The sequence below is a fragment of the Malus sylvestris genome, chromosome 2, assembly GCF_916048215.2.
Source record: "Malus sylvestris chromosome 2, drMalSylv7.2, whole genome shotgun sequence".
NCBI classification, from domain to species: domain Eukaryota; kingdom Viridiplantae; phylum Streptophyta; class Magnoliopsida; order Rosales; family Rosaceae; genus Malus; species Malus sylvestris.
This window is the reverse complement of record NC_062261.1, coordinates 37505213-37531286: the sequence shown is the minus strand read 5'-3', so window position 1 is coordinate 37531286 and position 26074 is coordinate 37505213. Positions and strand designations below refer to the sequence as shown.

At 38.8% G+C, this 26074-nt stretch overlaps 2 protein-coding genes across 8 annotated transcripts; both read left to right on the top strand.

Moving 5' to 3' along the window:
- Positions 1–3785: 3785 nt before the first annotated feature.
- LOC126598380 (uncharacterized) lies at positions 3786–17377 on the top strand. 7 transcript variants are annotated; one of them, XR_007614806.1, is made up of 4 exons: positions 3787–4123; positions 4489–6260; positions 16755–16814; positions 16982–17377. XR_007614806.1 is itself a non-coding variant. In XM_050264761.1 (3 exons), exon 2 carries the CDS (start codon positions 4599–4601, stop codon positions 5892–5894), a length of 1296 nt encoding a protein of 431 aa, XP_050120718.1. In that variant the 5' UTR covers positions 3786–4123; positions 4489–4598; the 3' UTR covers positions 5895–5937; positions 6108–6357. The 7 variants fall into 7 exon arrangements, 4 of the variants coding, with proteins under 4 accessions (XP_050120718.1, XP_050120724.1, XP_050120700.1 ...); XR_007614807.1 differs by having other exon boundaries at positions 16755–16867; XM_050264761.1 differs by lacking the exons at positions 16755–16814; positions 16982–17377 and having other exon boundaries at positions 3786–4123; positions 4489–5937; positions 6108–6357.
- A 6643-nt stretch (positions 17378–24020) lies between these two features.
- On the top strand, positions 24021–26022 carry LOC126598422 (homeobox-leucine zipper protein HOX11-like). The gene is made up of 4 exons (XM_050264795.1): positions 24021–24350; positions 24460–24845; positions 25036–25115; positions 25423–26022. Exons 1-4 carry the CDS (start codon positions 24062–24064, stop codon positions 25787–25789), a joined length of 1122 nt encoding a protein of 373 aa, XP_050120752.1. The 5' UTR covers positions 24021–24061; the 3' UTR covers positions 25790–26022.
- Positions 26023–26074: the final 52 nt, after the last annotated feature.

Sequence of the window (26074 nt, the reverse complement as noted above, 5' to 3'; positions counted from 1 at the left end):
CCATATCATGCTCCTGCAATTGTTGCAAACTTCTAAAATTCAGGTGGCCAAACCGTTTATGCCACATTGTACTACTCTGATGCACATTGGTTTTCAATACCAAATGATCGTTTGACTTGAACACAAGTGGAAAGCATCTGTTCCCCTTTTGTTTCACACTAACCACTAAATTTGTCAGAGTTCTATCATCAAAAATATCCACCTTATAATCACCAAATAACAGAAAATACCCATGTTCAGTCATCTGCCCAACACTGAGAAGGTTTTCTGCAATTCCAGGTACCAACATAACTTCTCTTATGTACCTTTTTCCTTTATCCGTGTCAATGACCAAGGTTCCTTTGCCTTTCACATCAACAAGAACCCCTGTGCCAACTTGCACTTTTGCCTTAATACTTCTATTAATTTCCACAAGTAACTCCTCTCTAGAAGTCATGTGATTACTGCACGCACTGTCAATATACCAGGCATCACTCACAGCTTTCACTTCAGTTGATTGCTTGACCATGAAGAGATTTCCAGGTTCTCCCACCTTGTTTGTAAAATTCCTTTGCTCTCCCACTTTGTCTGCAAAATTTCCTTGCTGAGCATTTTTGTTTTGATTGCAGATCCTAGCAATATGACCAGGTTTTCCACACTTGTGACATTTAATCTTCCCTTTTAGCCAACATTCACCATAGTGAAGTTTATCACAGTATTTGCATGCCCCTCCAGTGTTGTTAACTTCATTTCTTACACTTGGAGTAAACCTGTTAGTCCACTGCTTCCCTTTGAACTTGAAGTTCTTCTGATATTTTGATCCACCAGTATTGGTATGTTGATTACCAAATTTACTATTCTTAGATAAGATATCTAAGCTAGCAAATGCACGTTCTGTGCTACTCTCTTCATGTCTGATTAATCTTAGTTCAAACCCTTTCAATATGGCAACCACATCTTGTGCATCAATTACATCAATATCTTTAGTATTTTCTATAACAGAAGCAATGCTATCATATGTTTTGGGTAAACTGATCAATAACTTTTGCACAATTCTCTGATTACTAAGATCTTCTCCATAGCTTCGCATCTGATTTATCATATCAAACAACCTAGCTAAATATGCAGCTAGAGATTCACTTTCACTCATACGGGTATATTCAAAATAACGACGCAGACCTTGTAATTTCACAGATCGTACCTGTTTGTCCCCTACATACTCTTGCTTCAGAATATCCCAAGCTTCTTTCGCAGTTTCCAAGGTTGCAATGCGTGGAAAAATTTGATCCGATACGGCTCCCTGAATGATTCCAAGAGCCCTTGCATCCTTGACCAGATTTTCACTCCGCAACTTCGTTTCCACCTCAGTGAGTTCTCCTTCCCCTTTCGCTGAAGTGGTAAAACCTTTTTCAACAATATTCCATAACTCGTGAGATCGGAAGATTGTTTTCATTCGAATCTGCCAGAAATCGAAATTTTCTCCGTTGCACACCGGAGCTCGAAGCTCCCCTCCACCAGATCCAGCCATGTTAGACTTAGATCACACCTCTCTCTACTATTTTCTTTGCAACGATGTGTTGCAAACACTTGCCCACTATCTCTCACAGAATCGACGCCCAGAGATTCAGACCCAACAAGGCTCTGAGGCCATGTTAGAATAAGAAGGAAATATAGTACAACAATGGAGGATATGCTGCAATGACTAGAGTGAGAGAGAGAGAGAAAGAATGAGAACAGAGAATATGACACTGCAATTCTTTTTCACACGCACTGTTTGATTGCTCACTTAGTGAGAGAGGAACATCTCTCTCTACACTTAACAGTTACACTTCCAAACTTTTGGCAGTATTCAAAATTACATCCAAGTAATCCTAGCCATCCATCTTACACCCTATGAGATGAAGACACATGTACACTCACTTACTTAAGAACTATGAGACTTAGATAAGAAAGCATACAACCAATTTAGCTAATCATCCTAGCAATATAAGCTAGAAATACAACTACCACATCAGATCACAATTTACACACTAACAAAACCAACATCTCCTTCAGTTCAACAAACTCAAGCAGCGCATGCGCAAGCTGCTGCTGCTGTCGGAACCCAACATTTCCCAACAAGTACTAGTACTCGTCAGTTTCAAAACTATGCGCCAAATATGAATAATAGTACTGGGCTGCTGGGAAATGCTATTTTCAACCAAGCACTTCAAAGTCAGACACGGATGATGCAGCAAATACTCGGTGGTGCTGGATTTGGTGATTCGTTTAATCAGGGTTTGGAGAATCAGGTACAGCTTATTCAACAAATAGCCAGTGGTGGCAGTGGACCCAATCCAGGTTTGGGAAATGAGGCACAGCTTATTCCACAAATAACCAGTGGCGCATTTGGTGGTTCCTCTGGTCAGGGTCTAGGAGATCAGACACAGCTGATTCAACAAATACTCGGTGGCGGTGGTTTTGGTGGCAATGGTTTCGGTGTTGATACGAATATTACTGATTTCGGGAGCAGCACTGCTGGTGCTAGTATTGATCTCTCGTCATTAGGATCCATTGACTTTTTGAGCGGTCTCAGCTTCTTTTGACGAGCATATATGTTATGTCTTTCTCTTGCAGCAATTAACAAGTCATTTTTTCTTAAAAGATAATAATCATTTCATATTGTAATCGTACAAGCTGCAAAACTAGCTTGGTTCGATTCAATATTTTCACTGTGTTATATATTTGTTACAAAACTATTTTGTTTTATGATTTGCCTATAGTTGTTAACAAATGGAAGCACGACAAAAGAATAAAAATCCTATTATAAATTCTGAATCTTATTCTGTTGATTTATTTGATATATTTGAAAGACTGTTGTCGATTTTTGTTTCGAATAGCTTTTTTGTAAAAACGATCTTTAAATGAAAATTGAGACATTGAACGGTTTCCATTATGAAATTTTGTACGCTGAATATACATTATTTGCATAGGGGTAATGAGCCCATCACCGTTTGAATTTCTTAATCTTCATTTAAAAATCAGAGATCATTTAGTAATTGAAATGTATAAAACAAATCAACGTTGTAGGTACCAAATGATTTGATACGTTTAGATGATTAAACGATTTTTTACAGGAGTGATCTTCAAATGATGATTAAGAAATTGAATGGTTCTGAGTTTATATGCTCAAAATATGTTATAATTAGCAAATGGAGGGATATGTGCATCCCCTCTTGGGGATGGAGACTTGGCAAACGGGTCGTATTGTCGTGTTCGTGTCATACCTGTTATATGTACGGATTCTTAAAAAGTGACCTGATAACGACACGACCTATTAACGACTCGTATCGTTTCACGTCTGATTAATGTGTCATGCAAAAATTCAATGTCTAAACCTTGCAACCAGGTCGTCCTCATGTCATTTACATGTCATATTAGTTATCAAAATAAGTGACCCAATTTGTTAACGTGTTCTAACGGGTACGTGAAAAAACAGAAAACATCTTGCATAGAGATTTATAAAGAAACAGTTTTCAATGCACCAAACTTCAACTTGATTGTAATATAGCGACCCTTCTCTTGTTTTTGTCTTTATTATTAATAAAAGTTTATTAAGCCCTTGGATAAAAAATTTGTTGTGTGTTTTAATTAAAACCCCAAAAAAAAAGTCTTAGAAGGTAGTGCAATTTCTTAAATACGAAAAGATTTTATAAAAACACGATAAACCATCAAACCTTATAGAGTATTAGTGAAAACAATTAACCCAAAAAAAAAGAAAAGAAGAAGGTAGAATTAATGAATGGGAAATATCGAGATTCAAGATAGCACCCAGCAAGCATATATTTGGGCTCAATGCCAAGGTTTGAGCCAGACAAATTGACAGGCCCAAGTAAATCTGGGCCGTATCCCGGCAGACCCGGTGGGAACCTAACGGCATGATGAACGGAGTGTATGGTCACCCAACGTCGTATGAACTGGCTTGGCTCAGAGGCAGTATTTTCCCAGTCGCTTATCTGCCATTGGCGCCTCTCCCTCTCTCTGTCGTACATACAACACAGAAGAAAGCAGAAGGAAAGAAGAAGAAATAAAAGCAGCAGCAGCTGGCGCCTGGCTCCTGGCTCCTGGGCCGATCCTTTACATACACATATACATATACATATAGGTAAAGCTTTATTCAATTATTTTCTTCTTTCCCTATTTAATTTGTTCTCCGTGGCTGCACTCGCTGTTTAACGACGATATATCATGTATGATGTTTAAAGGTACATAAATCTGATCTTCTGCCAAGTAGAAAATTTTCCTTCTTGATGCGTTGTTTGCCTGAGCTTTCGCGGGCTTGTAATTTTCCTGAGTCAAAGCATAATTTATTAGAAAATAATGAAGATGTTTGAGTTTTCAATTTTCAAGGAAATTACGTGTAGCGTATGAAACAAAATGTTCAATTTAATTTGTTTTAGTTGTATTGAATTTGAAGTGATGAAGCATACCCCTTCAAATTCAATGACATTGTTTTCGCTTGTTTGGCAGGAAAGTAACCTTGTTTTTTGCTGATTTCCTCTAGCTGGGTGACTGAAATTGTTCTGGATTCAATTGGGTTCTTGTTCCTAAAGGAATAGGTTTGGTGGAATTATATAGAGATGGGGAACAATATAAGGGAAGAAATCATGATTTTGGATCTAAACCAAGAGCCTTTAGACCAACCACCTGATTCGGTGATCGGATTAGATAACATACTCAATGAGCTTGAAACTGCACATGGACGCATTGAAGAACGTATCAGACAACTAGAAGCAGTCACTTCCAGGGCTTCACAGCGTCCGAGGTGGCAACAAGCTCAAATTTCCCCTCAAATTGTGAATACCACTACCGGAGTTGTTGCTTCTGATACACAAAACGAACACAGTCAGAGTGGAGACGATGCTCTAGCTTCCCGAGAAACAGTGGAATCGGGCAAAACCAACAGAGGTGATAACATGCATTTGATAGCCAAGGCACTGGGGATGGATACACCTGTGAAAAAGGCAGAGCCTCATACTGGGAGCTTTTTTGATTGTAATATATGCTTGGACATGGCAAGAGATCCTATATTGACATGTTGCGGTCATCTGTTTTGTTGGCCATGCTTCTATCAGTTGTCATATGCGGATTCAAATGCAAAGGAATGCCCCGTGTGTGAAGGAGAAGTCACTGATACAAGTCTGATTCCAATTTACGGGAATGGGGATGGTAACTGTTCTCGCAAATCAAAGGAGTCTGTTTCAAAGGCCCCTCCTAGGCCCCCTGCACACAGGATTGAGGGTTTGAGGCAGCAGCTCATTAGGCGGGGCCCATCTTCTACTTTGATTGAAGAAAGGATTCAGCAACTTAGCAACATAGTTGGTTCAATGAGGGAGAGAAGACGGTCACGGGATAGTTCCCGTGCCCAAATCATGGCTGAAAGAACTAGTTTCGTGCCCAGCCAGAATCATGCATCCCAGGCATCACCTGCCACTGAGGCGAGAAACCAAAACCAGCATGATTCCCATCAAGTACTACAACGAGCTGCTTCAGTATCTTCCCTTTCGTCAGTTTTGAGTACTGCAATGGATTCAGCAGACAGATTAGTCGAGGATCTTGAGGAATATAGTATTAGTCCCCATGTGAGAAGAACCCATCATCAATCTTTACATATTGACACTGGAGATACATCTTCCAGCATTGTTGCAGTTATACAACCAGAAACTCTGACTTCTGATACTGCTGCTGAAATCAACTCTGATGCGCTCCCTTCTGCTTCCTTGATAAGAACTGATACCATTATTGTGGACCAGACAACAGATTCAGAAACAAATTTTGCATTGCTCCCCTCATCTTCTAGGAGAAGAACTAATCAAATAGATTTTGATTCAAACAATGGATATGCATCTGAACCTAGAAGAAGAAGGTTGAGATAAACAAAAAGCTGTTTCCTGGAGATACAGATCAAAATAATACAAGGTTCGTAATCATTATACTGCAAACTTTTTTGTTTGCTGAAGGTATCAGAATTTTCTTCATATGGCTGTGTTTGGCAACCATGTATGAAGTTCTGACTGCTGTTAAAAGCATTATTGAATTCATTCTGTAAATAGATACTGAAATTTGATGTATGGCATCTGGGCTATCAGTAAGAGCACCTTTTTGTCCTCTTTCCAAGAATTGAACTTTCCATGGAAGAATCTTTCGGTGTTCTTCACTTTCAAGGGATGTATTGAGGATTGTTTCTGGTGTTATGCCATGGCCCAGGGTCCTTTCTGTACGCCAAAGAGCAGTCTATATTTGTAAGTCTTATAGATGCTCATTCTAGTTTCTATATCCTTGTACGCGCTTTATATCTTGGTAAATATATATGTACCACTACTACTTTTGAAACTGTCAGCTGCTAGTTCTTTAACCTGATATTTTCTTGCAATTTATTATGACAAGTCCAAAACTAATGGCTGGTTGAAGCATTTTTTGCTGACCAACTTTACTTTGGTTGAGTTTACTTGATCCTTCAATTATTCTGCAGCAAGTTACTCGTTACTAGGCACCATTAATCGTATTGTATTTTCTGGTTGGATGATAAGTGTTAAGATAAGATCATTTTAGTTCTTACCATTTGCCACCCCAATCCTCTAAGCTTGGAAGTAGAAATAAATATAATACAATGACATTTTTCAATGCTAAACATTGACTTCCTGAAATACCTTTGACATGCAAGTGGTAAGAAGAAGATCAGGATTGCCAATTTTTTCAATTAGGTTTGTGTGGGATGTTGACATTTAGCTCTAAAGGGAAAGATTTCAGTTAGGGCTATACTTTGTAATAAGAACCTACTTCTAATGTCTTTTAAGATGGCAGAAATGTGACAAGATAGCAAAATCTTATCACTCAAAATGGAAATTTTATTTTTATTGAAACAGCTAGTTGTCAGTCACGTCCTTTATGGTCTTGATTGTTGTTACGTTGGAAGTCTGTATCAGTAGGTGTCTAAGTTTTACTTTTTGTATGTATAATTTTCATAATACATATGAAAATACTCGGTCAATATTTGGTGCATGAGTTTGGGCGGCTGCCAAACTGTTCGATCCCTCCTTTGGAACAAAAGTTCACAATTTCTCATATTTTAGCCTCAAATGCTAATAGATCCTGAGTGGTTTTTAATCTTTGATGATCTGGCATTGGGTTTGTAGATTTCTCACTCTTTTATTTTATGACCTTATTCCTTGTTGATGCTGGAGTTAGTGTACCTTATTTTTTTTCCTTCCATATTAGGGCATACATCGTCCATTTTGTTGTTTGACTCACCAGCTTCAGTTATGCGTATTGGTGATACATAAGATGCCACAAATTACATTTATAGAACATCAAGTTTCTGTCTTTGTGCATGTCTGATACAGTGCATTGAACAAATTGTGGTTTTCAGTGACAATGGTCAAGTATTTGTCCTTGGATATGCTAGTGATCACTTAAACAAATATCCTTGGATATGCTAGTGATCACTTAAACAAGTGTCAGGTATTCACCGCTAAAAGCAGTCTATTTTTCTTGCTACAAGGAAAAGTCATTACCGTATCGTAGAATGAGAAATAAATGTTTCTGGCTAGAAAATGATCTCCTTCCACTTCCTTTCTCCTAGCAGTAGTTCTTTCATAGATCACTGAAAGTAGTTATACAATGAAGAAGTTACACAATGGAAGCATCAACATCATTATGTAAGGATGAAAATGAAGAGGACTTAAATAGGGAGTCCGTATCAATATTTATTGTGACATTTAATGAGGGTGCACCTTCTTTTCAATGAATTGTCTGGCCTTTTGCTTATCTCTTGGTTGTTCAGTTCTCCTTGTGGCATACTTCAGATCCGTGTTGGTTTAGGTGTTTGCCTTAATCGTGGCCTTGGACTCGATCATAGTAAATCACTTCAGCTATATAGATGAGTTATTGCCGCAAGGTTGTTTTGGGTTTTATTTCAAGATTCAAATTGATTGACATTCTTTGAAGGGATGTGGAAATAGAAGACAACAACAACAACAACAACAACAAAGCCTTTTCCCACTAAGTGGGGTCGGCTATATGAATCCTAGAACGCCATTGCGCTCGGTTTTGTGTCATGTCCTCCGTTAGATCCAAGTACTCTAAGTCTTTTCTTAGAGTCTCTTCCAAAGTTGTCCTAGGTCTTCCTCTACCCCTTCGGCCCTGAACCTCTGTCCCGTAGTCACATCTTCGAACCGGAGCGTCAGTCGGCCTTCTTTGCACATGTTCAAAATCACCGGAGCCGATTTTCTCTCATATTTCCTACAATTTCGGCTACTCCTACTTTACCTCGGATATCCTCATTCCCAATCTTATCCTTTCTCGTGTGCCCACACATCCCACGAAGCATCCTCATCTCCGCTACACCCATTTTGTGTACGTGTTGATGCTTCACCACCCACATTCTGTGCCATACAACATCGCTAGCCTTATTGCCGTCCTATAAAATTTTCCCTTGAGCTTCAGTGGCCTACGACGGTCACACAACACGCCGGATGCACTCTTTCCATCCAGCTCGTATTCTATGGTTGAGATCTCCATCTAATTCTCCGTTCTCTTGCAAGATAGATCCTAGGTAGCGAAAACGATCGCTTTTTGTGATCTTCGCTAGATTGCTCCAGTCATTAGTGTGGATAAGTATATAAATGGATAGAGATAGGAAAGCAAACACAAGATGTACGTGGTTCACCCAGATTGGCTACGTCCACGGAATAGAAGAGTTCTCATTAATTGTGAAGGGTTTACACAAGTACCTAGGTTCAAGCTCTCATTTAGTGAGTACAAGTGAATGATTTAGTACAAATGACATTAGGAAATATTGTGGGAGAATGATCTCGTAATCACGAAACTTCTAAGTATCGGAGTGTGGTGTCGTCTTGACTTGCCTTATCTGTCTCATAGGTAGATGTGACATCTTCTCTGGAAGTACTCTTCCTCCATCCAGGGGTGGTATCTTTAACTGGTGGAGATGCACAAGGTAATGTATCAATTTCACTTGAAGCTTACTTGTAGTTTCAGGCTTGGTCAAGCGCGATACAAACCATGTAGTAGGAGTCCCCCAAGTCGCCGAGCTAGGGGGTCTGCTGAAAGAGGTGACAGACAAGGTAAGCAATCAGAGCTCCGACTGATTGTTCACCTTCTCCCCATCTTGCAGCAGCATGAAGGATAAAGAGAAGAAAAATGAGAAGAGATGATATGAGATACTTTTGCTTTTGAAGAAGTAACTTTCCACAGGCTTATTCTTGAACTGAGCTGGAGGGTTTTCTGGTTTCCTCCAGAGTATAAGGCCGACTGAAGAATTTGAGGGTCAAAACAAGTCCATCAAATCTAGAGTACGTTCCACCCTGCTGATATGGGATACTTTTGCTTTTGACAGAGTAATGAATGTATCGGCACGTGTGCTGTTACGCTTGTCTCCACATGCTTCCTTGTATCCTTCGCACTTGCCCTATCTGTTCCTCAAGCAGATGCGGAATCTTCCCTGGAAACATAAGATGTTGAAGATGAGTACTCGAGAGCAATGCCAGGTAAGTAATCAGGTAAGGGGTTCCAGGCAGTCAGTTCCTGGCTGGAAGCTTGATTCCAAGTGCTGACTGATTGCTCTCTTTCTCCTTGTCTTGCAGGTAAAAACAAGGCCAAAAGAAAAGACAGGAAAAAAGCATGATATGGGATACTCTTGCTTTTAACCCTGATGATATGAGATATTCTTGCTCTAGTATAGCTTGTTTGCAGAGGTATTATCGGGGGGAAAGAAAGCTGAATATTTCGAAAGGCTTCGTTGGGAGTGCCCTCTCAGATATGATGAAGGGTTGAGCATTTTTGCAGGTCTGCCTGTCCGTTGGGGATGGAGGTCGACATATATAGGAGTCTCCCTAACAACAAGTAGTAATGTTATTCCTTTACCCTGCTTGGTCATAGCACGGTAGTGGGAGCTGCCAGTTTCACATGTTTTAACTCTGTCAGAGCACTTTGAAAAAGTGGTCTGTGGTATCTGGCTCTCGAGATTCGGAGAACGATGCCTCTTCGATTTTTGAGAAAGCAATCATGCTGGGGGTATGACTCTCGAGATTCGGAGAGCAGTGTCTCTTCGATTTTTGAGGAAGTAATCATGTTGGGAGTCTGGCTCTCGAGATTCGGAGGGCGGTGCCTCTTCGATTTTGGAGCAAGCAATCTTGTTGGGAGTGTTGTCTCGAATGTGAGTAAAGGTTGGGCATGTTTGCTAGTCTACCTTGCCACGAAGCACAAAGGTTGACACACAGGGACTTTCCAATTATCCAGCAATGGTACTGTTCCTTTACCCTCTCTTCGATTTTGAGAAAGTAGTCATGTTGGGAGTCTGGCTCTCGAGATTCGGAGGACGGTGCCTCTTCGATTTTGGAGCAAGCAATCTTATTGGGAGTGTTTTCTCGAATGTGAGTAAAGGTTGGGCATGTTTGCTAGTCTACCTTGCCACGAAGCACAGAGGTTGACACACAGGGACTTTCCAATTATCCAGCAGTGGTACTGTTCCTTTACAGTTGTGGGTAATAATATGGTAGCTAGACCTTCAAAATTTATGTGTCTAAACTTTTGTTAGTGCTGTTTCTTTGCTATTCTTTTACCTTTCTTGGTCAGAGCGATGTAGTGGGAGCTGCAAGCTTTACGTGCTCAACTTTGGCAGAGAACTTTGGCAAAGTTATTTGTGGTACCCATGAGCTATTGTTGCGTGTGGGAAGTGGGTGATTGAACAGTAAGATTCATGTGCTTTCTACTTCACCAGAAGTCTTCGACAGAATGCCCATAATTTCTGCAAAGCTGAGTGTGCGTGTGACAGGTGCTGACAAGGCTAGAAAAGTAGGTGCCTCTTCGATTTCTGAGATCGGCCCTCGTGGTCTCTGAGCAGCCCAGCTTTTGAGAAAGCGAGCGCCTCTTCGATTGATTCGGAGAACGATGCCTCATCGATTTTTGAGAAAGCAATCATGCTGGGGGTCTGGCTCTCGAGATTCGGGGAACAGTGTCTCTTCGATTTTTGAGAAAGTAATCATGTTGGGAGTCTGGCTCTCGAGATTCGGAGGGCGGTGCCTCTTCGATTTTGGAGCAAGCAATCTTGTTGGGAATGTTTTCTCGAATGTGAGTAAAGGTTGGGCATGTTTGCTAGTCTACCTTGCCACGAAGCACAGAGGTTGACACACAGGGACTTTCCAATTATCCAGCAATGGTACTGTTCCTTTACCCTCTCTTCGATTTTTAAGAAAGTAGTCATGTTGGGAGTCTGGCTCTCGAGATTCGGAGGACGGTGCCTCTTCGATTTTGGAGCAAGCAATCTTATTGGGAGTGTTTTCTCGAATGTGAGTAAAGGTTGGGCATGTTTGCTAGTCTACCTTGCCACGAAGCACAGAGGTTGACACACAGGGACTTTCCAATTATCCAGCAGTGGTACTGTTCCTTTACCCTTGTGGGTAATAATATGGTAGCTAGACCTTCAAAATTTATGGGTCTAAACTTTGTTAGTGCTGTTTCTTTGCTATTCTTTTACCCTTCTTGGTCAGAGCGATGTAGTGGGAGCTGCAAGCTTCACGTGCTCAACTTTGGCAGAGAACTTTGGCAAAGTTATCTGTGGTACCCATGAGCTATTGTTGCGTGTGGGAAGTGGGTGATTGAACAGTAAGATTCATGTGTTTTCTACTTCCCCAGAAGTCTTTGACAGAATGCCCATAATTTCCGCAAAACTGAGTGTGCGTGTGACAGGTGCTGACAAGGCTGGAAAAGGCTGGAAAAGTAGGTGCCTCTTCGATTTCTGAGATCGGCCCTCGTGGTCTCTGGGGAGCCCAGCTTTTGAGAAAGCGAGCGCCTCTTCGATTTTTGAGATCAGCCTTCGTGGTCTTTGAGCAGCCCAACTTTTGAGAAAGCAAACGCCTCTTCGATTTCTGAGATCAACCCTCGTGATCTCTAAGCAGCCCAGCTTTTGAGAAAGCAAACGCCTCTTCGATTTCTGAGCAGGCGCCTCTTCGATTTCTGAAGCTTCGTCGAGTGCAGATTTTTATAGGGGCTGGCATTAAGTTCCAAAGCACACTTGAATCTCCACCAGTAGAAGCTTCATTCTTGCACTTCTAAGATCTTGATTTGTCCGACCTCTTCTCTCTTCAACACCTTTGAAAATGTCTGGCCCCTCCGACCGTCGTTTTGACTTGAACCTTGTTGAAGAGGCAGCCCCGCCTTCTCCAGACAACATATGGCGCCCATCCTTCGTCTCCCCTACTGGTCCTCTTACCGTTGGGGATTCCGTGATGAAGAATGATATGACCGCTGCGGTGGTGGCCAGGAACCTTCTCACTCCCAAAGATAACAGACTACTTTCCAAACGGTCTGATGAGTTAGCTGTTAAGGATTCGCTGGCTCTCAGTGTTCAGTGTGCAGGTTCTGTGTCTAATATGGCCCAACGCCTATTTGCTCGAACCCGCCAAGTTGAATCATTGACGGCTGAAGTGATGAGTCTCAAACAGGAGATTAGAGGGCTCAAGCATGAGAATAAACAGTTGCACCGGCTCGCACATGACTATGCTACAAACATGAAGAGGAAGCTTGACCAGATGAAGGAAACTGATGGTCAGGTTTTACTTGATCATCAGAGATTTGTGGGTTTGTTCCAAAGGCATTTATTGCCTTCGTCTTCTGGGGCTGTACCGCGTAATGAAGCTCCACATGATCAACCTCTGATGCCTCCTCCTTCTAGGGTTCTGTCCAGTACTGAGGCTCCAAATGATCCCCCTCCGGTGCCTTCTCTTTCTGGGGCTCTACCGACTGCTGAGACTTCTCCTAAGCAACCTTTGTGAAGGCTCCCTCTTGTGTGCTTATTTTGACTCATGTATATGTACATATTTGTAGCTTATCGGGGATATCAATAAATAAGCTTTCCTTCATTTCAACGTATTGTGTTAAATACACCAAAGCCTTCTTCGCTAAGTTCTTTGAATTTTCTTTTGTTAAAGCTTGTATGTTGAAGCTTTCTGAGTGGAGCATGTAGGTTGGGGTAGTGTTCCCTTAATTTCCCGAGTGAGGAAAACTTCTCGGTTGGAGACTTGGAAAATCCAAGTCACTGAGTGGGATCGGCTATATGAATCTTAGAACGCCATTGTGCTCGATCCTGTGTCATGTCCTTCGTTAGATCTAAGTACTCTAAGTCTTTTCTTAGAGTCTCTTCCAAAGTTTTCCTAGGTCTTCCTCTACCCCTTCGGCCCTGAACCTCTATCCCATAGTCGCATCTTCTAATCGGAACGTCAGTAGGCCTTCTTTGCACATGTCCAAACCACCGTAACCGATTTTCTCTCATCTTTCCTTCAATTTCGGCTACTCCTACTTTACCCCGGATATCCTCATTCCTAATCTTATCCTTTCTCGTGTGCCCACACATCCAACGAAGCATCCTCATCTCCGCTACACCCATTTTGTGTACGTGTTGATGTTTCACCGCCCAACATTTTGTGCCATACAGCATCGCCGGCCTTATTGCCGTCCTATAAAATTTTCCCTTGAGCTTCAGTGGCATACGGCGGTCACACAACACGCCGGATGCACTCTTCCACTTCATCCATCCAGCTTGTATTCTATGGTTGAGATCTCCATCTAATTCTCCGTTCTTTTGCAAGATAGATCCTAGGTAACGAAAACGGTCGCTCTTTGGTATTTCTTGATCTCCGATCCTCACCCCTAACTCGTTTTGGCCTCCATTTGCACTGAACTTGCACTCCATATATTCTGTCTTTGATCGGCTTAGGCGAAGACCTTTAGATTCCAACACTTCTCTCCAAAGGTTAAGCTTTGCATTTACCCCTTCCTGAGTTTCATCTATCAACACTATATCGTCTGCGAAAAGCATACACCAAGGAATATCATCTTGAATATGTCGTGTTAACTCATCCATTACCAACGCAAAAAGGTAAGGACTTAAGGATAAGCCTTGATGTAATCCTACAGTTATGGGAAAGCTTTCGGTTTGTCCTTCATGAGTTCTTACGGCAGTCTTTGCTCCTTCATACATATCCTTTATAGCTTGGATATATGCTACTCGTACTCCTTTCTTCTCTAAAATCCTCCAAAGAATGTCTCTTGGGACCCTATCATACGCTTTTTCCAAATCTATAAAGACCATGTGTAAATCCTTTTTCCCATCTCTATATCTTTCCATCAATCTTCGTAAGAGATAGATTGCCTCCATGGTTGAGCGCCCTGGCATGAACCCGAATTGGTTGTCCGAAACCCGTGTCTCTTGCCTCAATCTATGCTCAATGACTCTCTCCCAGAGCTTCATTGTATGACTCATTAGCTTAATACCCCTATAGTTCATGCAATTTTGTACGTCGCCCTTATTCTTGTAGATAGGCACCAAAGTGCTCATTCGCCACTCATTTGGCATCTTCTTCGTTTTCAAAATCCTATTGAAAAGGTCAGTGAGCCATGTTATACCTGTCTCTCCCAAAAGTTTCCACACTTCGATTGGTATATCGTCTGGGCCTATTGCTTTTTTATGCTTCATCTTCTTCAAAGCTACAACCACTTCTTCCTTCCGGATTCGACGATAAAAAGAGTAGTTTCTACACTCTTCTGAGTTACTCAACTCCCCTAAAGAAGCACTCATTTCATGTCCTTCATTGAAAAGATTATGAAAATAACCTCTCCATCTGTCTTTAACCGCGTTCTCTGTAGCAAGAACCTTTCCATCCTCATCCTTGATGCACCTCACTTGGTTTAGGTCCCTTGTCTTCTTTTCCCTTGCTCTAGATAGTTTATAGATATCCAACTCTCCTTCTTTGGTATCTAGTCGTTTATACATATCGTCGTAAGCCGCTAACTTAGCTTCTCTGACAGCTTTCTTCGCCTCTTGCTTCGCTTTTCTATACCTTTCACCATTTTCATCAATCCTCTCCTTGTATAAGGCTTTACAGCATTCCTTCTTAGCCTTCACCTTTGTTTGTACCTCCTCATTCCACCACCAAGATTCCTTTTGGTGTGGGGCAAAGCCCTTGGACTCTCCTAATACCTCTTTTGCTACTTTTCGGATACAACTAGCCATGGAATCCCACATTTGGCTAGCTTCCCCCTCTCTATCCCACACACATTGGGTGATTACCTTCTCTTTGAAAATGACTTGTTTTTCTTCTTTTAGATTCCACCATCTAGTCCTTGGGCACTTCCAAGTCTTGTTCTTTTGTCTTACTCTTTTGATATGTACATCCATCACCAACAAGCGATGTTGATTAGCCACGCTCTCTCCTGGTATAACTTTGCAATCCTTACAAGTTATACGATCCCCTTTCCTCATTAGAAGAAAATCTATTTGTGTTTTTGACGACCCACTCTTGTAGGTGATCACATGTTCTTCTCTCTTCTTAAAGAAGGTGTTGGCTAAGAAGAGATCATATGCCATTGCAAAATCCAAGATAGCTTCCCCATCCTCGTTTCTCTCCCCAAAACCATGGCCACCATGAAAACCTCCATAGTTGCCTGTCTCCCTGCCCACGTGTCCATTTAAATCTCCTCCTATAAATAACTTCTCCGTCTGAGCAATTCCTTGCACCAAGTCTCCAAGATCTTCCCAAAATTTCTCCTTCGAACTCGTATCCAACCCTACTTGAGGTGCGTACGCACTAATCACATTGATAAGTTCTTGTCCTATTACAATCTTGATTGCCATGATTCTATCTCCTACCCTCTTGACATCTACAACATCTTGTACCAAGGTCTTGTCCACGATGATGCCAACACCGTTTCTCGTTCTATTTGTGCCCGAATACCAAAGTTTAAACCCTGAGTTTTCTAGATCCTTTGCCTTACTACCAACCCACTTAGTTTCTTGTAGGCACATAATATTTATCCTTCTCCTTACCATAACTTCCACTACTTCCATAGATTTTCCCGTTAAGGTTCCTATATTCCACGTTCCTAAACGCATTTTGCTCTCTTGAACTCTACCCTTCTGTCCTAGCTTCTTCACCCTCCCCCGTCTAATAGGATCAAAGTACTTCTTTTGTGTGTCCCGGGTAAAGTTGATAGGAGCATATGCTCCCAAACAACTTTGAGTGGAGTCGTTCGAAAAGAAGTTTCTATGGCCCCCTTGCTCATTTAACACTGCATCCGGGTGCCGATGGAGATACAGCGACCCTTGCTCACTTATCACTGTGCTCAGGCCACACAGCGCGCCACTTACGGGTGACGCCCTAGCTTTAGCGCGATTTTGTTCTGGATTCATTTTCATAAGGATTCGACGTGATCATGGAGTGCCGGCTGTCGACTACCTGACGCCCTCCCCCTCCTCCTTTATCCGGGCTTGGGACCGGCCATGTAAGACATAGGCGGAGTTGATGTGGAAATAGAAGACAAAGAAGTTTAATGGAGTTGATATGGTTGGTATACAATCCGATTTTAAAGAGGTATTCTTTATATTTAAGATAGTCTCAGGTATCAGGTATGTTTCTCATTGACTACTAATCATGATGTTAACCTCTTATGTGAGCTTATCAGTCTTAAGTAAAGATATGGTAATTTGGAATCTGTTTTGGTTTCCGGATTCTCAGTTTAGCATATCTCAAGTTTCTTTTTCTTGTCATGTATTTGCCATCATTTGAATTGCAGCTGGTTATAATCGTAAGGGTTAAATTTGCCACTGAAAATTTTTAGGTTTCTGGAGTGGACTGATTTTATTTATTTATTGAAGACTAGAGAAAAGACTGAAATTTTATAAAACAGTAGAGTTTCTACTGACAGAAATCTGCCATGGTCAGGTGTGGAGGTTTAATATGCAAAGCATGCCAGTGTTGGAAACCATGGTTAATTCTTCTCCGGTAAAGAGACTTTTTGTGTGAACTTTAAATCATATAGAATTGAATCCGTAACGGTTAGTTTGATGTAACTATGCTCCATTAACCTCATTTGCGTACTAGTTTGCTATGTTACTCAAAGAATTGATTATTGCAAAATGCCGAAAAAGCTCTGGATGTTTCTCTTTCAGGAGTGTGATTGCTGCTGTTGAAATTGAAAGCGCGAACTGCTGCTGACTGAGATTAAGGTGCGATTGCATTGCATGTAATTGTGGGGCTGTGTATTACATTTTTCAAGATTTATTAGGTTTGAATCAAGTTTATTCCTCTCAAAAGAGAAGTATACAAGGTTGGTAGACAAATGCATAAAAGGCACGTACAAAAGCCTAAATCTATCTGAGCCTAAACATATGAAACAGATTTGTCAAGGTACTGGTTGAGGGAGGTGGCTATCGAACACATGTTCAACGCTTCCTCCTTCAATATTGGTTCAGGATTATTATCTGTATTAGCCTTCATGCACGCACACTATCGAACACATGTTCAACGCTTCCTCCTTCAATATTGGTACAAGATTATTATCTCTACTAGCTTTCATGCACGCGCTCACGCACATGCAGAAGGTATTTTTTGAATCACGACGTGCTACGCCCGATTTACACGTTTTAAATGTATTTATATGCGTAAATTGACAAAAGGAAAGTCAAATATTTAAAGTAAATGAATAATATTAGATCATGCTAGAAGAAACTCCTCATAAACCAATTAAAATAGTTGAATCCACATAATAAAATCGGTCTCTATTGAATTTATATCAAGAATAGAGAAAATAATATTTAATAAACAAGTGATTGAATCACATTATTGCTAGCCCATTGTGAGACTAAGCTCACCCCCACCCCCACCCCTTTAGTGTAGATAATATCGTTTGTTAAAAAAAATATTTAACAATTAATTTAATCATATTATTATCTGAGTGCGAAAGACTTTTTTTGGTGAAGCTTGTGACATCAAAAAACACTATTCATTGGGTGACAAAAATACCCCTGCATTATTTTGGGATGCCTTTGAAGTTTTTTTGTCTTGGGGGCATTTTTATCCAAATCTTTTTGTTGAAGCTTTGTGATACCAAAAACACTATTCATCTTTTGTGTCGACTTCATATATAGAATATTACTTTTTCCTAAGCATCCGCGGCCATGAATTAATTAACTGTTATTACCTTTGGAAAGCAAATTTAGGGATTTTTTTTTTGTTTTTGACTTTTGATCGGGATTTTGTAGTTGAACAAGGGACATATTCTTCACTTCATGTTACGTCTGGTTGATAGATGCTCAGTTTGAACTCCTGTCTAGTTTAACTCATTTGAAAGGATTAACAAACTAATATGTCTGGGACATTCAGTACTACGGTCTGGTGGTATTCATCTTCACTTAGAAGTGAGACGTCTTAAATTCGAATCTCGTGGATGGCGAATTCGATACCAAATTAGGCTGCTCATTATGTGGCTTAGCCGAACTTCCCTTCCTCTTAGTGTAAAAAATATCGATGCACTAAAAAAAATTATATGTATTTTTTCGTAATATTTATCCTTTCTCTTGCTTATGAACTAATAATCTTCGATTAAATTACTCGAGCTCAATAAATATAGCTAAAGCAATCAAGTTTGTTTACTAAATACTGAATAAGGTGTCAATACGTACTTAAATGTTATTAGATAATCGTCCACACGTATTTGAGTGTAAGCCGTTAATAGGAGATTGTGGGACCCATAATTATTAACGGATGACAGTTACCCATCATCAAGTAGTAGGTGGGTCGGATTATGATGCATGCAATGATTCTGATCATTCCGATGGGGCTGACTGCCAGACAAATCGACAATGATTATCATTCCTTGATAGAATTGCCTTGCTTTGCCCAACTCCTGACCTCCAATCTTTATTCATTAATCATTATTCCCTCCTTTTCTTTTTCTTCTTCTTTATGTATAACTATAAACCATGCAGAAAAGTCCATGAATATGGAGTCGGTTTCAGAATTATCTAAACCGACCAAAAAATATTTATATTATTTTATGTAATAGCAACATTCCAAATTCTATCAAATTCAATCTTAACAAGTGACCAAATTGTACCAAGCATTCCTACCGGACCCAATGGATATGATTTGTCTCCTTGATTTCAAATTATTGCATAAACATATCTCATTAAGCCAGTTACAAAACAAAAAAAAAACCACGAATTTCAAATTCTGGTTTGTCAGGAAATAGAATGAGTGCATGCATCTAAGCACCCAAATGTTTTGTCCTACCGACGAATAATGTCCGTCCGAAAGTCGAGTTGGAGGGTAGCAAATAACCTCTTCAATATATGAACACGAAGGAAGATAGGTGAGTGAAGTTTTCCTTTTATTTTCGTTATTTTTCTTCCTATTTCATCTCTTGGGTACCTGTTATTCCAACAAGCAGTTATCTATCATTACTGTATCCAATAGACTAACAGGTTTTTTCGGGAAACATCCAATAAAATTAGAAGAAGAAAAATGAAGAAGTCAAAATGTAAATAGTAATTAAAAAAAAGGAGAGAAATTAAGGAATTGAATTGGTGGATGAGAAGTTAATGAGATGTAATGATGGAGGTTGAGTGACTATACATCATGAGGCATGCAGGCGTTGTGAAAGTTGATTTTGAGCTTTGTTGGGTTTGACTTCCTCTTTCCCACCCAACTCTCAACGAAACTCCATCTTCAAGTCTCAACCCCACAACACATCATCGTCATCGTATTTCAATTCAATTGGGTTTTCAGTGGCCACCCCAGCCTTTGATTACTCTCTCTCTCTCTCTCTCTCTCTCTCTCTCTCCCCCTCTCCCTCCTCATTAATTTTAAGCCTTTCAATACCAAAGTTATTACTTAATAGACGTGTAATATTGTAAAAATTACTTTTAGGACGAAATCCATTCACCCTAGCTTTTTATCTGATCTTCATCTAGTTAGGGCAATGTGTCCATTGTTTTATGGTTGAATTATTGTTCACTAAATTAAAGTAATTTAGAGTAGAGTAAATTATTATTTTACCTATGAACTAACACTTCAAATCGAATGGACCCCTAAACTTTTTTTTTTTTTTTTGATAAATTAAAGGCTTAAACTTTTTAAAAACAATAAATTGACGCATGCCATTATAGTTCATCCAATTTGCATTTAACATGTCATCATGTCAACAACATGCACCAATAAAAATACATCATGTGAAAATTAATGAAAGAAATTAAACTACATATATATTTAAAAAGAAGAATAAAAACAAAGAGAGACCGTTAATACCACAGTTGGAAAAAAATAACAAAGATGAAGGCGTGCAGGGATCCGAACCCATGCAGAAATGAAAAAAAAAAAAAAAACGCTTGATAACTCTGCTAAGCACGACTTTGCTTAATACTCCCGCGTTTTATTAATGAACTACTTTCATAAAAAGCTATTAAAAGTCTGGGCATGTGCGGTCGCACGCTCTCAGAGTCGGCCCTGTTGTCTTTCTACCAACCGAGTTGTGGACTTGATAGGATGATTAATTATGCATGATAGTGACATGGATGCATCATCGTTAATTTTCCTATGAATTTTGCTATCGATGAGATGCAAACTCTATATGCATTTAATGGCAATAAATTGTTCAAAATGTATCAACACGATTGACAATATAAATGATTTACATACATATATTTGCAGGAGTGCAACAAAAGGCAGCAATTAAAGGTTTGTTTGGTATTTTTATGGATCTAATTATTTTGTTTTTGAAAACTGATGAATTGGCTAAATTATTTAATATATTAATACTCATTAAAAATGAGATCCAAATAAGATAACAAACTAACCGGTAATTAGTGGTGACGAGAAGGATTAATGTGAATGGACATCGTCGACTGGGAGACCGCCGACTTACCAACCAACCAACCAAACCAACTAATTAACTAACACACTTTTATCCTCTGGAGGGGACACACTATACACTAGACACGAGTCACACGACACAAAACCAAGACGTGCAAGTATATTGTTGGCTCCTGCCTCTGCCTCTTGCTGGCTTCATCATGACAATCTCAAAATTAAGTTTGAACCATTTCATTTGGTTAGTTAATTGGAAAATTAATAGATGAAGATAGAGACCACAATTTAACCCGTCAAATCCGATCTCTGCAGGTAATAGATCCGAACGACTTGTTTTCGAGAATTAAACTTTGGGTATTTTAAGGTTATGGGTAACACTTTTCGGATTCGGTTATGGTTATTGGGGTGTCCATCAGGAACCCATACCCAAAACTAAACCGTTTTCATTTTCTAATAAAAAACACAAATATTAGTATATGGAGAAACGATTTATCAATAATCATGCATAATTAAATATGAAAGCTTGTGCTAGTAATTATATGGATTATATCATTAATAGTATAAATTATGGAAACTGTTATTAGCACTTCAAAAATCTCAATCTACACTCCTTACATGTGTATTTTTCATTCTAATAATATAAAATTTGGAGTGGGAGATTTTTGGAATGCCGATAACAATTCCCTAAATTATATGGTTATTGATTATCAATAGTATAAATATTTTCTTGTTGATATAAATATTTAATATTATTTGTTATATGCATTATCAGTTGTATTAATAATAGTACTCTCTTTAATCTCGTTTTTATTTAAAATTCACTATCCAATTAATAATATAACTAATATATAAAAATATAAAAATACCAAAATGGGGAAACCCGTTATCGATAGAAAATCCGTTATCCGATGAGTTCGGTTACTGAAAAAACTCATTTGGAGATTCTACGATTTTGGATTAAAAAAAAAACATATTTAGATATGGAGATGGCACATCCAAACTTGATTCGCTGATTGCCATCCCTTAAGTTTACCTCAATCCTCATTCCTCACTTAGTCGCTTAGCGGGTGACTTGGTGCCTTGTAGCATTTTCAAAGGGCTAGGAAATTTGTTGATGCAAATATGTACTTTTGATGGATCATATAGTATTTTGCCAATCTATTTGCTTAGTTAAAATATGTATCATTTCAATGAGAGTAATGCTAGAGAAACCACAATTTATAGAGTATAATTAAATGCGTAATGCTAGGGAGATCAACAATTAAAACCAAATTTTGTAAACTATGTGATGTAGTTCTTGATGATTGGATTTATTACTTAAGTACCGATAAATGTGCTTATTTTCTATTGGTGACAAGTCACATGATTTACAAATTTTATCTAAAAAATTGGTCTATCTAGCATTACTCTAACTAAATTATCTATTTAAGAAAGGTAGGGTTCACAATTAATACATGTAAGTCACATTTTTATTAGAGAGATATTTTAGATGTGGTCTCTCCATAACACACCACTAGAAATTATCATTTGGCCGATGAACTAAATTTCATCAGATTATAACTTTACTTGAGGAAAAAAAAAATGGGAGTTTTAATAAAACACTCCCGGTACTGTTCATTTTTAACGAAAAACCACATTTTTACCTTTACCTATCACTATTCACTATACCTTTAAAAATGACTTTTCATTAAAATTGAATTTTTTTTGGACTTTTCGTTAGTTTTCCTAAAAAAAAAATTAAATTTTTTTTTCCAGAGACTTTAGGCAACGAAACACTAGTATTTGTTGAATATATATTGTTTTGACAAGATACGCATTCTACGAAACTCATTTTCACGTTCCAACTGTCAAACTTCTTTTAATATAATATGAGATCGCATACCCGAAAAACCACAAAAACAAACTTTTAAGGATTAGATAACGAGATGAAAGGTTAAACGATTACAAACGTACCATCACGATTTAACGGCTATATCGCCTTTGATTTCAATTATTTTTTGTCAGGCAATAGTACTAAATCTGTCAGGCAAACTTTCAAATCCCCCCCCCAAAAAAAATAATTCCAAAAAATAAAATTCTCCCTTAGATTAAAGGGTTTGCATGACGAAATATTGTAAATATTGCTTGTTTGTGAATATTAAACTCATGATTTGTCAGGAAATATTGTTTGTTTAGTATCTTATAATTCTATTTTTATTAGAAGTTTTTTGTTTGTGAATATTAAATTCATGATTGTATATCATGATGGTAAATCTTAGAATCATCATGAATGGAATAGATTATCACAATCAATACGCATTCCAAAAAACAAAGTTGCATTTAAAGATTCTAAATGTGCAATCATAAGATGTCCCTCATGCATATCACGTAATTTAAGCAAAGTGATTGGCAAGATTAGCAAAGCACTCGTCCTAAATGTTTGATTTCGGATGTAATTAGGGTGAAAACATTCATGATCACGATCACCTGCAAACAATCCGGTGTGCTCACTTTTTTCAATTAAAAGCTCGCCTTTGTTGAATGTGGTTTAATTTAGTGCTTGAGTTTTTACTCATGCGTTTTGAGTTTGAAACTCTTCCTCCATTTAAAAGCTCACCTTTTGTTTTATGTTTAATTCCAATTTAAGATTAATTATTTGATTAGATACCTTTTCATTTCAAGTTAACCTTTTTCATCTTATGATTAATTATGTTTGCTCATTTCGTCTATCTTGTAAGATAATAATCTATGGTCAGATGCATGCTGCTGTCTTTCGAGAAAATTTTAATTGTGATCGGAACACGAGTGATACACTACTTTAAGATTAATTATTTGATTAGATACCTTTTCTTTTCAAGTTAACCTTTTTCATCTTATGATTAATTATGTTTGCTCATTTTGTCTATCTCGTAAGATAATAATCTATGGTCAGATGCATGCTGCTGTCTTTCGAGAAAAGTTTTATTGTGATCGGAACATGAGTGATACACCACTTATGTTTTTATATAAGTGGTGAGAAATTATATATTTTTTTAAGTTATTAACCTTTTAACACAAACATCCTATCATTTACATAATGATATGTCGTGTACTATCCCGTGTTCTGATCACACTGAAAAATCACTCATTCTTCCGCCAGTCTAATGTTTTAGGAGGCCTTGTGTTTCTTCCTTCTTCCTTTCACGTGTGTTTGTCAACAAACTTGAGCAGTAAGGTTTGTCGGTCAAACTGGTTCCCACAAACAACCTCAATTATTATTATAACAATAATAATAAATTAATTAATTAATAATTCAAAAAAATCAGATATTCAGAAAAGAAAGAGCAGTGTGTGGTTGAGTCTGCCGTTGTATATAAAAGGAGTCTTTTTCTCTGGAGACTGGAGCTTTAATTTGCCGAAAGTTCATGGAGCTTTGTTTGAGCTTAGGAGATCATAAGGCTCTTGCAGAGCCATCTGATCAGACCACCACCACCACCAAAACGACAGGGTTTTGCATGAACTTATCAATCGGTCCAAGCTGTGCAGCTGCTACTCCTCCTCCTCCTCCTCCTCCTAGAGATGAAGAAGCAGATAAAAAACGAGATGATGATGATGATGATGATGATGATGATCATATCCATGTAGATGACCATATACCACTTCAACTTGATCTTCTCCCTTGGCCTACTTCTCCTTGTAATCAGATTCAAAACGGTGAGTTCGAGTTTCATTTAATTCATTAATTACCATTTCAATTAATTAACTTTTTTGTTTTAGGGTTTAATCAATTACGTTTCTGGGTATTAATTAATGGCATAAATAGCTGGTGTGCTGTCCATGAACGTGATCAACAAAGCTCAGGAAGTGGTGGCTGCTGCGTCGTCATCGCATACAAACAGTGGTTCGTCGTCGTTTCATATCATGGATATCGGCTTATGCAGCAATAATAATCACAGTAAGGGCAGTGCTGGTGATGGCCTGAATAACAATTACCACAACGTCTACAACTACAAGAGGAGGGCTCACTCCGCAGAAGGACAAGGCGATGATGAGGGAGAAAGGGCATCTAATTCCAGGGTGGGCAGTGATGATGAGGAGGATGACATCATCAATGGTAACGCTAACACCTGTAGAAAGAAGCTCAGGCTCTCCAAGGAACAATCTGCTTTTCTTGAAGAAAGCTTCAAAGAACACCATACTCTCAACCCTGTAAGTGTAAATTTTTAATTATATAACCAAGGACACAAAAGATACCAAAATGTTCTCTTATTAGACTATTTCTCTTTGTCTCGCATCATAAAAGAGGACCACAATAACTAGGTATATTTTAGCCCAAAACATCTAAATTACATATATATACATAGATGTAATTTATTTATGATATTAATTAATGATGCAGAAGCAAAAGCTAGCACTGGCGAAACAGCTTAATCTTCGTCCAAGACAAGTAGAAGTTTGGTTTCAGAATAGAAGAGCAAGGTATACATCTAATCTAGCTGTCTCCTACATGCATCTGTCTGTGTATATTTACGTAGAAATCCAATTACCTAAATGGGAGTTCTTATTGACACTTCAAATTGATGATCCCTGCACTTCAACTTTATGAAAACGCAAACAAAATAAATTTATACAAGTGCAAAATAACCCTTTTAGAGTGGCGATAACTCTTAGCTAACTTAAGAGTTTACCTTCTTTAATTTTGATCTTTTTGACAAAGTCAATTAGTATTCGAAAAATACTGTGACTTAAATAATGGATGATATTGATGTGAACTAATTAAGTGCAGAACAAAGTTGAAGCAAACGGAGGTGGACTGTGAGTTCCTGAAGAGATGTTGTGAGACACTGACGGAAGAGAACAGAAGGCTAAACAAAGAGCTACAGGAGTTGAGGGCTTTGAAGGCTACTCATCACTCAAACCCGTTCTACATGCAATCACCAGCCACCACCCTCACCCTGTGTCCTTCTTGCGAGCGCACAGCTACCACCTCTAACGCCGCCATCAACACCACCAACAATACTTATAACAATAATAATAATAAAGTCTTGTCAATTAGTACTACAAAAGTCCAAGCAGCTAAGTTCCCTCTCAACAGACCCAGCTTCTATCCGTTTTTTCAACCCAAATCCCACCCCTCTTCCGCAGCTTCATGAATTAAGACACTCCCAGATATTTATTTATTATATACAGCTTCCTTCCAAATAGTTTACATTTATTAGGTGGGCGTGTATACATATGTATATGTATATAGAAAGAAAGAAAGAATAAGCATTACGATAGTAAACGGTTCATGTATAGTGTTTTTTTTTCTTTTCTGGGGGATTGATTTGTTTCATTCAGTTTATGGTCTTACGGGATTTATACAACTGCGTTTCTTTCTTTTTTAGCTTTTTCTCCCTCTTTTTCCCCTTTCTGAAGCCCAAACTGTTTATTTTGTT